The sequence below is a fragment of the Papaver somniferum genome, unplaced genomic scaffold (genome assembly GCF_003573695.1).
Source record: "Papaver somniferum cultivar HN1 unplaced genomic scaffold, ASM357369v1 unplaced-scaffold_19, whole genome shotgun sequence".
Classification (NCBI taxonomy): domain Eukaryota; kingdom Viridiplantae; phylum Streptophyta; class Magnoliopsida; order Ranunculales; family Papaveraceae; genus Papaver; species Papaver somniferum.
Genome location: NW_020628818.1, coordinates 2,938,901 through 2,951,794, shown reverse-complemented (window position 1 = coordinate 2,951,794; position 12,894 = coordinate 2,938,901). Strand labels below are relative to the sequence as shown.

The window sequence follows — 12,894 nt, the reverse complement described above, 5'->3', positions numbered from 1 at the left end:
ACGAACTTTTGCTCAGACCAAAATACCTTTTGTGCTTAAACATGAGACTTACCCAAATAACGCTAAACACCGAAAACATATAACAACTTTTTAATTTTCATTGATCCAAGACACCCTACCCGTCAAATTCTAGAAAATCCATGAAACGAAAGGAAAGCTGTTAATCACGTTTGCTCCACTTGTAAACAGAAAATACACGAGGCTGATGATAGAGATAATGTTGTCATATAATGATACAAATATTACAAATGTACGAAAAAACAGCCTTTAAGTTTATCTAATCTTGTGCAATCCAATAATATCATACCTTAAAAAACTCAACTTTGCAAGGTAGATTTGATGGATCCAGAGCATGATATTAACTGAATTCCAATTTTGTGAAAGAGTGCCAATCTGAAATTCTCATTCATTGATTGGTTATGATTTCATTACCTCCCGTGTTAAGCATCTCGGCTCTTATTATATAACTATTAAAATGAAATCAAAGGAAGCCCTTATTATATAACTATTAAAATGAAATCAAAGGAAGAGATTGAACGCGACACTCAAAATTCGACAAATTCGGATTTGAGTATATCACATATACTTATCAAAAAGGACTAGTTTCGTTTCTAAAGAACTTCTTAATTTGGTAATCCAAAAATCTCGAGCAATATTAATTGAAGATGTGTGTGTACACCCTTCAATTACACTTTCTTCCTCAACAAAAAAACAAGATGAAAGACAAAACCATGAACATATTCTTCTTTTTCTTCTTCACATGCTTTTTCTCTATACTTAGTCCTCTGAATGCCAGGAATGTTTCTCCTCTCCCATCATTTTCAGGAAGTGCACCACAGAATCGAATCCCAGCTGTATATGCTTTTGGTGATTCGACACTTGATTCTGGTAACAATGACTATATAACCACACTTTTCACAGGTGATCATCTACCATATGGAAGAGACTTCCCCGGTCATGCTGCATCTGGAAGATTTACTAATGGAAGATTAACTGGTGATTTTTTAGTATCTTATTTAGGTCTTAAAAGGGCATTACCACCATATTTAGCACCAAAGTTAAGTGATCAAGAATTACTTAGTGGTGTCAGTTTTGCATCTGCTGGTACTGGTTTCGATGAATTAACTGCACAGACGGCAAGTGTTATCAATATGGATACACAAATAAGGTACTTTAGAGAATACTTGGGGAAGATTAATAAAACTGCTGGAGCTGAAAAAAGTGCTGAGATTATTAAGAACGGGTTGTTTGTTATTAGCGCTGGTACAAATGATATGGTGTTTAATTATTATGATCTCCCCTTGAGAACTGTACAGTATTCATTGCCTGAATACCATGATTTCTTGCTTCACAGATTAGAGAACGTTGTCCAGGTATAACACTAACTTGTTTGTTTGTTTTTTTTTTTTGATTTGGATGCTTTGGGTGCTTTCTGCATGACTTGAAGTGATTCATGTTTTAGGTTCTCCTTTTTTTTTTCCTCTCTTTTGGACAAAAATTCCCAGTTTTATATGATAAGGCTCTCTTGTTTATATTTTATTTATTTTAGGTCCTAATAATATAGAAATGCCATGGTTAATATGAATGAATCTACTATGCTCGTAACCCAAAATTATACATCAAAATTTCGCACCGCTTACTTTGAAACCAGAATTATACCATCTCGGAGACATGGCGTTAAATTGGTTGTAAATTTTAATTAAATAATTGAGTTTTGTGTTTTGATGTTTTATTGAGGTGTGCACGTTTTTGTCATTGATATAATGATGTTATGACATGTTGATTTTGTTGTTGTATGAACAGAAATTACATTTCTTGGGTGCAAGAAAGTTTGTTATATCAGGTATGCCACCAATTGGATGCTTGCCAGTTCAGAGGACAATTGGTAGTTTATTACCTGGTCAACACATCCTTCAGCGTATTTGTACTGAAAAACAAAATTTAGATACCCAAGCATACAACCAAAAGCTTCAGAATCTCATCCAACGATTTCAAGCTACACTTTCGGGATCCATTTTTGCTTACACCGACTGTTATGGTCCTATGATGGATATGGTCAATAATCCATCAAAATACGGTAACACTCTTCAATTCTCTTTGATTTTATGATCCATACGAGAGAATGCATAATCGCACACCCATTTATATGCATCTCTTGGTAACAAATCTGACAGGTGCATGTTCATTATGTAGTCAGATGCAGTAACATTTTCGATAATTCACCTGTACGGAATTTCTGTTCACTCATGGGCCCAATGATAGCCCTCTACAGACCATACTTCTATTTGGGCCCAAAATATGTCTCAACATTTGTTTGAGTTTAAGCTGAGGATAAGCGTATGTATTATGCTAAGCTATCTAAACTTACTAATTTAAGACGATTGATTAATCATGATAGATTAGTTGCTTGATTAGTGCATTACATATTTTATATCAGTGGATAAATATCGGTTGGTAGGTGAATCATTTTCGATTAATTATAATTATTTTTGATGTAAGATCGTGATTTATTTTACTAATGGTGTTTTTTTTTTCTGCTTACTTACTCGATCGTCTAAATTATTGAACCCTAACCTTAAAATATATGTAGTTGAGATTCCTTACGAGGATCATAAAATTCATTTATCTTTGTCGATGCATATAAAGTATTTTCTAAAATTTGGTTTTGATGGATGTAGGGTTTGAAGTAACTGGACAAGGGTGTTGTGGAACCGGCATGATAGAAATGGGTTTCCTATGCAGTGGATTATTACCGGCATGTTCAGACGCATCAAAATATATGTTTTGGGATGCTGTTCATCCAACCGAAGCTACTTATCGTACGCTTGCATCAATCTTACAACAATCAGTTCTTCCTCGTTTTCTTGTTTAATTAATTAATTAGTTTATTTATTCGCTGTAATGTTAACTGTTAGTGATTCAAGACCAAAATCTTACGTGCTTATATTTAAGTGTATATGAGGTTGTCTGAACTGATTAAGAGTTTGTTTTGAACCAACAATATAGTTCAAGAACAGTTACATGCAATGTGATCTCCAGTTACTTATAAGAACACAGATAGTTGACAGTTGACAGCCATTGAAGAAATAAGTATGACAGATTTCATCATCATTATACCATCATCACTTAATAATAAGAATGCAATTAAAATACAAAAACGATACAAAACAACAAAGGATGAACAAGTGGTGTTATTACTTTGTAATGTTGGTACGAATCTCATGACACCAGTTATTTTTTCATTTTCTACATTATTTATATAATTTTTTTCTTTTTTTGTTGTCTCGAATATTAGCAAGTACTGCAAGATCTCACTTAGAATATTGTCTCATTCATATAGTCAGATTTAGAGTACTTGCTAGTTTTTCATGTTCCTTTCTATCATCACCATCATCATGTCCTTCCTTCAACTTCTTTCTTTTCCTCTTGGATGAACAAGGTGAGAACAAAGAAAGAGATAAATCATTACCAACTTCATCATGTTCATCTTCCAATGAATCTTTTTCATTCGTATCTGACGTGTTTATCTTCAAGGAGAGATTCAAATCAAGACTACTGTCACGATACTCCGAAGCTTTTCTTTTCGTGTTGATAACCTTTCCTTCTTCTTCTTTCATTACCGAATTGGTTTTCGGGTTACTACTACTTCCTATATCATTTTGTAAGTAGCAAGGGTTAGGGTTTTCAGATCTGTTTATGCCTCTTTCTTGTAAACCATGATTAATGAAGATGTTGCTTGGTTGATCTATTGTTGAACATGATAACCGGAACCGGGATTTCCAAGATTCATGATCATGCAACGTCTTTGCTCGAAATTCATTTTCATGAGGTAATGGTTGTTCTTTTTGATGCAATACCTTTTTGAGCTGCTCGTGAGTTGATGAAGAAGTAGTAGAGCTTCCTATATGATGGAAATTCCGATTTGGAGTAGAAATAGTACTTGTATTACAACCAAAGATCCTCTCTACTACCGAACCATATATTCCTGGCGGCTTCGCTCTGCTATTTGCAACCATACTCATGTAAGGAGCACTAGCCATCCAGTTCCCATTCCCTCTCCATGGATAATTGCCATAGCTTGACAATACAATAAAAATAAGACGGTTATATTCAGTGAGCTTCACCAAAGTGCTAAGCATATATATTGTAGTATCAGCATTATAACAAGGTTTCAAAACTGAGGAGCTTAATATCATACCCGAAAGTACTACTTGAAGTCATTGTAGGTCTCATTTGATTGAAGCCTTGAAGCATAGGAAGTTGGCTGAAGTTGTAAATATAACCATCTCCTCCTTCCATAAGATGATGATTACCTTTCTCAGATATGACTGCAGTGTGTTCATCAAGAGAAAGTCATAAGAATTCCATGAACATAAAGAATGAAACCCTAACAAGATAATATATTTCATGGTTCAATCATCAGATAATGAATTGGTGTTATATATACCTTGACCCCGATCATCGATCTTTTTGCTTCTGTACATCTAAATGTTTAAAGAAGAAATAGGAATATTATCAGTAATTAATGAATCATAACAAGAAGAGAAAAGAAGTATAATAATCTAAAAACTTCAAAATGAAAAAAATGAAATTATATATAATTACTTGTAAATGGCTCTTGACATGAGCGATGCTAAGACCTTTAATGTTCATCAATTGAAGAACCAATTTTGGTGTTGCTCCTGCTCATCAGAAATTAATCAAGAATTATATAACAATCAAAAAGAAACTTATTTTTGGAATCCTAATGAAAAATTAAAGGGTTAAGTTATGTATTACTAACTTTCTTGTCCACCGAGTCTTTCAACGGCATGAATGAAACACATATGAAGATCAGGCGTCCATCTAAGTCTAGGTGTTTTTGAACGAACGTATGGTCGTACACCACTGGAATTGTTATTATTCCCTTTCCTTTCGCTTTCATCTACTGTGCTGTTGCTTGAACATCCTCCATTTTCAGGTTCATCGTCACCATCTGCTGCCTCATCTCCAACCACCAGCACATCATCTACTTCTTCTTTTTCCTCCTCCTCTTCTTCATCTTCTTCTTCACCCTCTTTCTTATCATCATATAAGTTTGTATTTGAACCTTCGGCACTAGTACTTTCTTTCATCTCTTCTTTTCCTTACTAATTTAAACCCTAGCTAACCCTAATTAATCAAACACACTTATTAAAGTCAAATTGATCAGTTCAATTATTTATCAGCAAAAACCTTGAATTACTCTTTCCCCATCATGCGAGAGTCGATTATAACCGCCGTATCGAATAGGGTACGATCATCTTGAGAATTGTTTTTTAACAACCATAAGAAGCTGAAATGAAGATGGAGATGGGAATTGAAACCCCTAACTCTACCTAAACATAGAGACTCATTCCTTGTTCTTGTTCTTCTTCTCTCTCTTTCCTCATCAGTGGTGGTATATGAATGAAACAGTAGTACTACTGTATGTTTGTCCCTAGCTGAGCTCTCTCTATGTGTATAATTGTGATGAGATGAGTGAATGAATATATACAAAAATATTATCCATATTATTCTCTCTGTCTTTGTTAAATACTACTATATCTATGGGGTATGTGTATGTATGTATGAATGTATGCATGCATGGATCATGATCATAGTGGAATGGTTGTAAGGATAAATGTAGAATAAGGGTAAAAGGAGTGGGGACTTGGGGGGAGGGAAGTCTGTGCATGTGTGTGAGTGTGAGTTTGGGATCACGTTGCTGCTGACTACTGATTGCTGCCCTGCTGTCTCTGATGCGGACTCAAAAACAGAGAGCATAAATTTTTTGAACTAACCGTGTCTTTATACGATCAAGAATCACGGATTTGTCTCTTTTCTCTCTAGCTCTCTTGCTCTCTGGCTGTTATCTATGTATAGGTTACTTAAGAGTCTAACGATTAGTCCACGTTAAGACAAATTCTCTCTTAATATTAGAATGGTTTTAACTGAATTTAGATGCCCATAGCCCTACATAAGATGCTTAGATCCAGCTGCGCGCCCGAGCCTATCATGTAATGGCATCCGGAAAGAAGTCGTACGTGTTCTACTGAAAATTAAGTAGCAGATCAAGAAGTAGTATAAACTTTATTTAATGTATAAATCCATAGTATACTTTCTATGCTCTCAAGTGGCACACGAGTATTCATCGAGTAATTCTATTTCGTAACACATTAAAGCCTTTTTTTCTTTTTCTTTTTTGATGGGCTAAAGACTTTAAAACTGAGACCAAGAATAATAACTTAGGGTGTCAACATCATGCCACCCTAGATTGGTCATGCTTGATAATTAAAAAGTTCTCAAATTGCTAGCTCTGTATAGGCAGGGAACTTGGTGAGGAATTCATTCTCAAAGAAAAGGCTATTGTTTATCATCAAACTGCCTTTATCGATATCTTTGATCTTCTCTGGTTAATTCGTGATATTTTGGGTTGTGGTGCATTCCCTGTCCTGCCTCCTTTTAACCGGATTAGGTATGACTTAGGGTTCTCGTGTACCCTAAAAATGGACCAAACTGGTTATGGAATTTATTATTTCAAACAACTGATTACTGATGTACTGAGGTCAAATTAGCATAATTAGGTCTTATACTTTGACTTGGATTACCACTGATAATTAAAGTTGAAGCTAGTACTACTCAGAAATTACAGGAAACATTCCCTTTACGTGTACACAGTTGAAACTCCATATTAAATTTCATTCGGTCAAACACCACGCTTTACAAATCATCATTTCCCTCCCTAACTCTCACGAGCTTCTTGTAACAAAAATTAATAAAACCCTAAAAAGAGTTCCCTCTTTATTCATTTTTCTTTCGTAATTTGATTGAAATTAATATACGTTAACAGCTGCATTTTGTGGTTCAACTAACAGACGTAATTAAAGATCTCATGAGGTTCCAACGCCATATCTACAGTACGTGCAAGTTTGCCAGTTATCAATCCATCGCTATTTATAATGCTGTTGTTGTTGTTTCTTTTTTAGAATCTAAGGCGGGATTTTATTCTCATCCTGCGAGACCTATTTAATATGGCAGCTCGAAAAGATACCCTCTTAATCCTCTCATCTCCTAACACGTCAACCCTGCTGTTAAAACTGTTTTGTTATTGTCCTGTTAAGCATCCATCTTTATGCAAATTAGCTAGGTAACACTGAACTTCTATATGGCTTACATGTAGTAAAAAGAATGGGATCAGAATTAGGCTAGATGTTGGATCTTACTCATTGTTGTCTTGTTTAAATAAAACTACTTATCTTCTTTTTAACTAATCAGTAAAATCAGCTATCCGTTGGCATTGGCGAAGGGATACACACAAAAGAGCTCTTTTTGCACGAACCTTCCTCTGTAGCTTAAAACAGAATATAACTTTCTTTTGAAACTGATTAACCTGGATGATACCTCCAAACTTGCGCAGAAAATGGTGCAGTTTCATTGAGGTTACCCATTCTAAAAAAAATAGGTCTATCACTTACTTTCCAGTTTCCACATGCATTCTCTGTTTGGCACTAAAAAATATGAACCCAAATTTTTGTTTTTTCATTCGTTTGGGAGAATATTGCGGTACATTTAAAAAACAATATGCATCGTGTGTCTAGTAAGCTTGTTTCGGCCTCATTATGTGAACTGTGAAGAGTATAAAAAATAGTAATAAACAAGTTTTACGTTGGAATATTGTTACCTAATTTGTTGTTTAAAATGAATATACAGGCAATTAATGTAATTAGAAAGAACAAAAAGATTCAGTAGTACTCCAAAATCACAACCTGTGAAGTCAACTCCCAACAGTACCTTTGTCTTTCCTAGTGCATTTTTGGTGTATATTTATTTCTTTTTCTTGTTTCATTTACTGCATGAGAATACGTGAGCCTATTAATGCGGATCTACCACTTTCAGATATAGTATTATACTCGAAATCATATCTATGAGAATAAGTATGTCTGTCTTTTTCTCACACGTTCACCAACGAATGATGCATCATACATACATATATGTTATGAATGTCATCTGGGATGTACTAGTAAATACAGGTATGCCTTTGATGGCTTTGATCAACAATGATGTTATGCAATTCCGTAATAATTAATGTGGCTTTCATCACAAGTTGGTTACGTGGATAAACTGGTAGGTGAGAATATGTTTGGTTTTGCTAATATAGAATTGCGAGGGGAATATATTGTATACCAAAATTAAAATAGAAAAACATCACGGTGTTCCAGTTCCAAAAATAAATACTACTCCAAAGGGCATCAAAGATCCAAAGAGCTAATATCAAGGACATCTGTGATCAGTGGATACTACTACGTCAGAGACTCAGAGCCAATGGGTAGAGCAAAAGTTAGTCGCATATTTTTCGAGTTCAGACTTCAGAATGTATATATGCAGTACGTTTTTCGACTAATGAAAGTCATACAAACCTTGAACTCGATAATATTGTTACAGGGCTTCATTGTATAAGAGCTTTGAAGCCAAAAACCACAACAACTTCTGTTTTAAATGTTCATCCTCCAAATCTAGACAAAATTTTCCTAACTTTGAAGTCACTTGATGCTTTGATATTTGCTAAATTCTACCAAACTGTACAACTAGACCCTTTGATAAAAGAGACCGGACCACTTGATTTGATGGTCCGTATTAGTCCAAAAACGAAGATGACATAATATCTATTATTGTACTATTCTTTCAAGATACATCTGGGATTTTATTTCATATGTAATCTTATTGATTTGACGGTCCAAGTCTTCAGTAATCTGAATACGGTGACCAAGCAGTTAAATTTTTTTAGGGTAGTGATAAGAAATAAGTAAGGCCAATTACCTCCATTTACCACTTATGTCTAATTTTATATCGTCTTAAATTTATTCATAGTTGGTCACCTCACACACTGTTCCTTTTGGCTCCCTACCTAGAATTTTGGACTGGGATTTCCCACACTGGTGAAGGATGGGAAGATCCCCAATCAGCTGAAAACGAAGAGTGTAAATCCTTTCAAGCTTCAGATAATACTAGTAGCTAGGGAGTAACAGGATTGAAGATGCACAATCCACTCCACTTTGTTTACAAGCTATTTTCAGGGCCAGATGGAGTGATTAGGAAGGAAATGATTGCAAACATAATAATGGGCCGGCCCAGGAAAATGCGCTTGTCTATTACACTGAAACTGGAACCATTTTTCCAGTACAATAGTAGGTTAGTAGCCACTCTAACGGGATACCGTCCGAGAAAGCTCAAAGAGCACTGTCGGAGTATCGGGGGTATACCCACAAAAATGAGTAATAATTGCGTTGGCCTGTCTGCATGTAGTTCAACTGATATAGAGTGATTAAGATTAAGTAGTAAAAGATCTTTCATTTTCTTGGCGACCCTACGAGTACAAACTATATGATAGTCTTGGCTTGATGATGATTTCCTTGAGGAGAAGTGCTTTTCCAGGATAGAATATATATTAAAAATCATAATAGTATCTCTTGTGTTTACAACCAAAGTAAATGGAGATAATCTCTCAAAGGTAAATAAGGTAAGAGGATAATATAAAGTCTATTACACCCCCTTAGTCTGCGCGGGAGAGGAACAAACGCTAAGACTAGAACGAAAACGAATAAATAACTGTCGAGGAAGCCCCTTGGTAAAGATGTCAGCATACTGGTTCTCGGAGGGGACGTGTAAGACTTGAATGACACCAATACGAACTCGTTCACGAACAAAATGTATATCAATCTCCACATGTTTGGTGCGTTGATGTTGAACAGGATCTCCAGACATATATATCGCACTTACATTGTCACAGTAAACAATAGTAGCACGTCGTAGAGGTAGACGGAGCTCTAGAAGAAGATTGCGAAGCCATGTTGTTTCAGCAACCGCATTTGCTACTCCCCGGTATTCAGCTTCAGCACTGGATCGAGAGACTGTTGCTTGACGCTTGGAGGACCAGAAGATGAGATTGTCACCAAGAAAGACACAAAAACCAGATGTCGATCGTCGAGAATCGGGACAACCGGCCCAGTCAGCATCAGAGTATGCAGTTAATCCAGAGATAGAGGAGACCGAGAGAAACAGTCCGTGGTTGATGGTGCCCTGAAGATAGCGAAGGATTCCCTTGAGGGCATGCATGTGAGGCTCACGGGGATCATGCATAAATAGACATACCTGCTGAACTGCGTATGCAATATCTGTCCGAGTAAAGGTAAGGTATTGGAGAGCACCCGCTAGGCTTCTGTATAGAGTGGGATCCGAAATTGCCGGGCCAGAGGTAGCACTGAGTTTGGAATCTGTGTCGACCGGCGTAGCCACTGGATTACATTTTGTCATGGAGGCACGCGCGATGATATCCTGTGCATATAATGACCGAGACAAAAATAATCATGAGGATGAACGAGTAACAGTGATGCCCAGAAAATGATGTAGTGGACCAAGGTCAGACGTAGCAAACTCTCTCTTCATCAACTCAACGAAGCGGCATAAGAGAGCATCAGTAGAGGCAGTCAAAATAATGTCATCACCATATAAAAGTAAGTATGCCCTTTCGGATCCTGATTGATAAACAAAAAGTGAGGGATCACATAAACTACCACGGAAACCACAACCTGTGATAAACTTGGAAAATCTCTGAAACCACGCCCTGGGAGCCTGCTTGAGGCCATAAAGAGATCTACGTAATCTACATACGTAATCAGGGTGAGCAGGGTCAACAAATCCTGGAGGCTGATGCATATAGACTGTCTCGGTTAGATCACCATGAAGAAAAGCGTTCTTGACATCTACTTGATGTATGGGCCAAGATCGTGATGTAGCAATAGTGAGAACAGTATGAATAGTAGCAGGTTTAACAACCGGACTAAACGTTTCAAAACAGGCAACTCCAACTTGTTGAGATTTTTCATTGGCAACAAGACGAGCCTTGTGACGCTGTAGGGATCCATCATCATTACATTTATGACGAAACAACCACATGGAATGAATAACATGTGCATCACGTGGTCGTGGAACAAGTTCCCAAGTATTAGTTTTCAACATAGCATTGTACTCATCTTTCATGAAAGCATTCTAGTTTATGTCCCTAAGAGCATACAAGTGAGAACGAGGAAGAGGAGAGATATGTCGTAAGGTTTGGACATGAAGATTAAAACGAATTATAGAGCGGAAAATGCCACGAGAGGCACGAGTAATAGGTCGAGTAGGAGATGTAAGTATGATGGGAGTAGGAGTTGGAGTGGAGGAAGTGGGAAGTTGATCTGTAGTAGAAGTAAGAGGTGGTAACACAACACTGTGCTATGCTGTGTGGGGAGTGATAGTGGAACCATGGGGCATTGTAGTGGCGAAAGAAGGACGGGGATGGTGTGCTGTAGAGTGGACGGTGGAAGTAGGAGGTGGCAGTAGGTTTATTTGCTGCGAAGTAGTGGGAGCAGAATTCTGTAGAGATCCCGAGGGAGTGGGGCAGTTTGTTGTAGAGGGGATAGTAGAAGTAGGAGGTGGCAGCGGATTTTTGGGCTGGGAAGTGGACGGTGCAGAAGAAGAGGGAGTTGGATAAGCTGTAGTGGGAATAGTGGACGGTGCAGTGGGAGAGGAAGTTGGAAAGTCTATAGTGGGGATAGTAAGGAAGGTGTTAAGGCGCCGGTAGGGTGGAGTGTAGAGATGTGGAGTAGGTGAGGAAGTGTTGACTGTAGAATTAGTAGGGGGAGAACTGTAGAAAATGTATTGGGAATTAAAGGGAGAAGAAGAGAAGGAATCATCATCAGAAGAGTGTGTTGGAGGATCAGTGAAAGGGAATACTTTCTCGTCAAAAGTTACATGACGGGAAATGATGATTTTGTTTGTGGAAAGATTAAGTCAGCAGTAACCATGGTGGTTGTGAGGAAAACCAAGAAAGACACATTTAGTGGAGCGGGGGGTAAGTTTATGATGAGTTGTGGAAGAGAGATTTGGATAGAAAAGACAACCAAAAGTACGAAGATGGTCATATATTGGTTGGCGTTGATAGAGAATAGACACAGGAGAAGAAAATTTTAGGATTTTTGTGGGAAGAATATTATGAAGATAAACATCCATAAGGAGAGAATAAACCCAAAATTTTGGTGGAATGGAAGCGTGAGACATAAGGGTGCGGGTGATATCATTGACACGACGTATCATACGTTCGGCCTTGCCATTTTGAGAGGAAGTTTGGGGGCAAGAGAAGCGAAAAACTAGACCATTAGTACGAGCAAAATTGTGAAAACAAGAGTTGTCAAATTCACGTCCCATGTCGCATTGAAAACTTTTAATTTTACGCTCAAATTGTGTTTGAACAAGAGATCGAAATTCCAAAAAATTGTCATAGACTTGAGATTTAAATTTTAGAGGATAAACCCAAATATAATTGGTGAAATCATCCAGCAAGATAAGATAATAACGAAAACCGGTGTCAACATGTGGTGGAGAGGTCTATAAATCACTGTGAATGATATCAAATGGAGCAAAAGTATTGGAATTTGATTCATAAAAGGGTAATCGAACATGTTTACTAACTTGACATGAATGACAAAGTTTAGAATGTTGATTCTTATTACAATGAATAGAATTATTGGTACGAAGAACATCTAAAACATCCTTGCCGGGGTGACCAAGGCGGCTATGCCAAATATCTGGCGAACAGACAGCAAGAGAGATGTGGGAAAGCTGGGACGATATTTTTGGTGGCACGACAGAGTTGGTGATAGGGTAGAGATCCCCGGAACTATTGCACCGAAGGATAATCCTCCTCGAACTCAGATCTTTCACCGAAAAACCAGACGGATCAAACTCAACCGACACACGATTATCAGTGGTGAACTTACGAACGGAAACTAAGTTTTTCATAATATCGGGAACAACAAGAGTATTTTTGAGTTCAAGGGTGCGAGAAGGGAGGTTTAT

At 37.2% G+C, this 12,894-nt stretch overlaps 2 protein-coding genes across 2 annotated transcripts; one reads left to right on the top strand and one right to left on the bottom strand.

The window, feature by feature from the left end:
* Positions 1 to 544: 544 nt before the first annotated feature.
* LOC113339086 (GDSL esterase/lipase At2g40250-like) lies at positions 545 to 3,016 on the top strand. The gene is made up of 3 exons (XM_026584485.1): positions 545 to 1,373; positions 1,804 to 2,077; positions 2,679 to 3,016. Exons 1-3 carry the CDS (start codon positions 666 to 668, stop codon positions 2,870 to 2,872), a joined length of 1,176 nt encoding a protein of 391 aa, XP_026440270.1. The 5' UTR covers positions 545 to 665; the 3' UTR covers positions 2,873 to 3,016.
* Positions 3,017 to 3,084: 68 nt separating this feature from the next.
* On the bottom strand, positions 3,085 to 5,480 carry LOC113339016 (two-component response regulator ARR12-like). The gene is made up of 5 exons (XM_026584416.1): positions 4,784 to 5,480; positions 4,606 to 4,682; positions 4,448 to 4,484; positions 4,199 to 4,328; positions 3,085 to 4,077 (listed from the first exon to the last, which is right to left on the bottom strand). Exons 1-5 carry the CDS (start codon positions 5,112 to 5,114, stop codon positions 3,333 to 3,335), a joined length of 1,320 nt encoding a protein of 439 aa, XP_026440201.1. The 5' UTR covers positions 5,115 to 5,480; the 3' UTR covers positions 3,085 to 3,332.
* Positions 5,481 to 12,894: the final 7,414 nt, after the last annotated feature.

What these genes read in the sequence shown, in the direction of transcription:
- LOC113339086 (XM_026584485.1), top strand. Translation starts at nt 666, where the DNA reads ATGTGTGTGTACACCCTTCAATTACACTTTCTTCCTCAACAAAAAAAC. An exon ending in GATTAGAGAACGTTGTCCAG is followed by an intron (nt 1,374 to 1,803) that starts GTATAACACTAA and finishes TTGTATGAACAG; the next exon opens with AAATTACATTTCTTGGGTGC. An exon ending in CAATAATCCATCAAAATACG is followed by an intron (nt 2,078 to 2,678) that starts GTAACACTCTTC and finishes TGATGGATGTAG; the next exon opens with GGTTTGAAGTAACTGGACAA.
- LOC113339016 (XM_026584416.1), bottom strand. Translation starts at nt 5,114, where the DNA reads ATGAAAGAAAGTACTAGTGCCGAAGGTTCAAATACAAACTTATATGAT. An exon ending in ATGTCAAGAGCCATTTACAA is followed by an intron (nt 4,485 to 4,605) that starts GTAATTATATAT and finishes TTAAACATTTAG; the next exon opens with ATGTACAGAAGCAAAAAGAT. An exon ending in GATCGATGATCGGGGTCAAG is followed by an intron (nt 4,329 to 4,447) that starts GTATATATAACA and finishes AACACACTGCAG; the next exon opens with TCATATCTGAGAAAGGTAAT.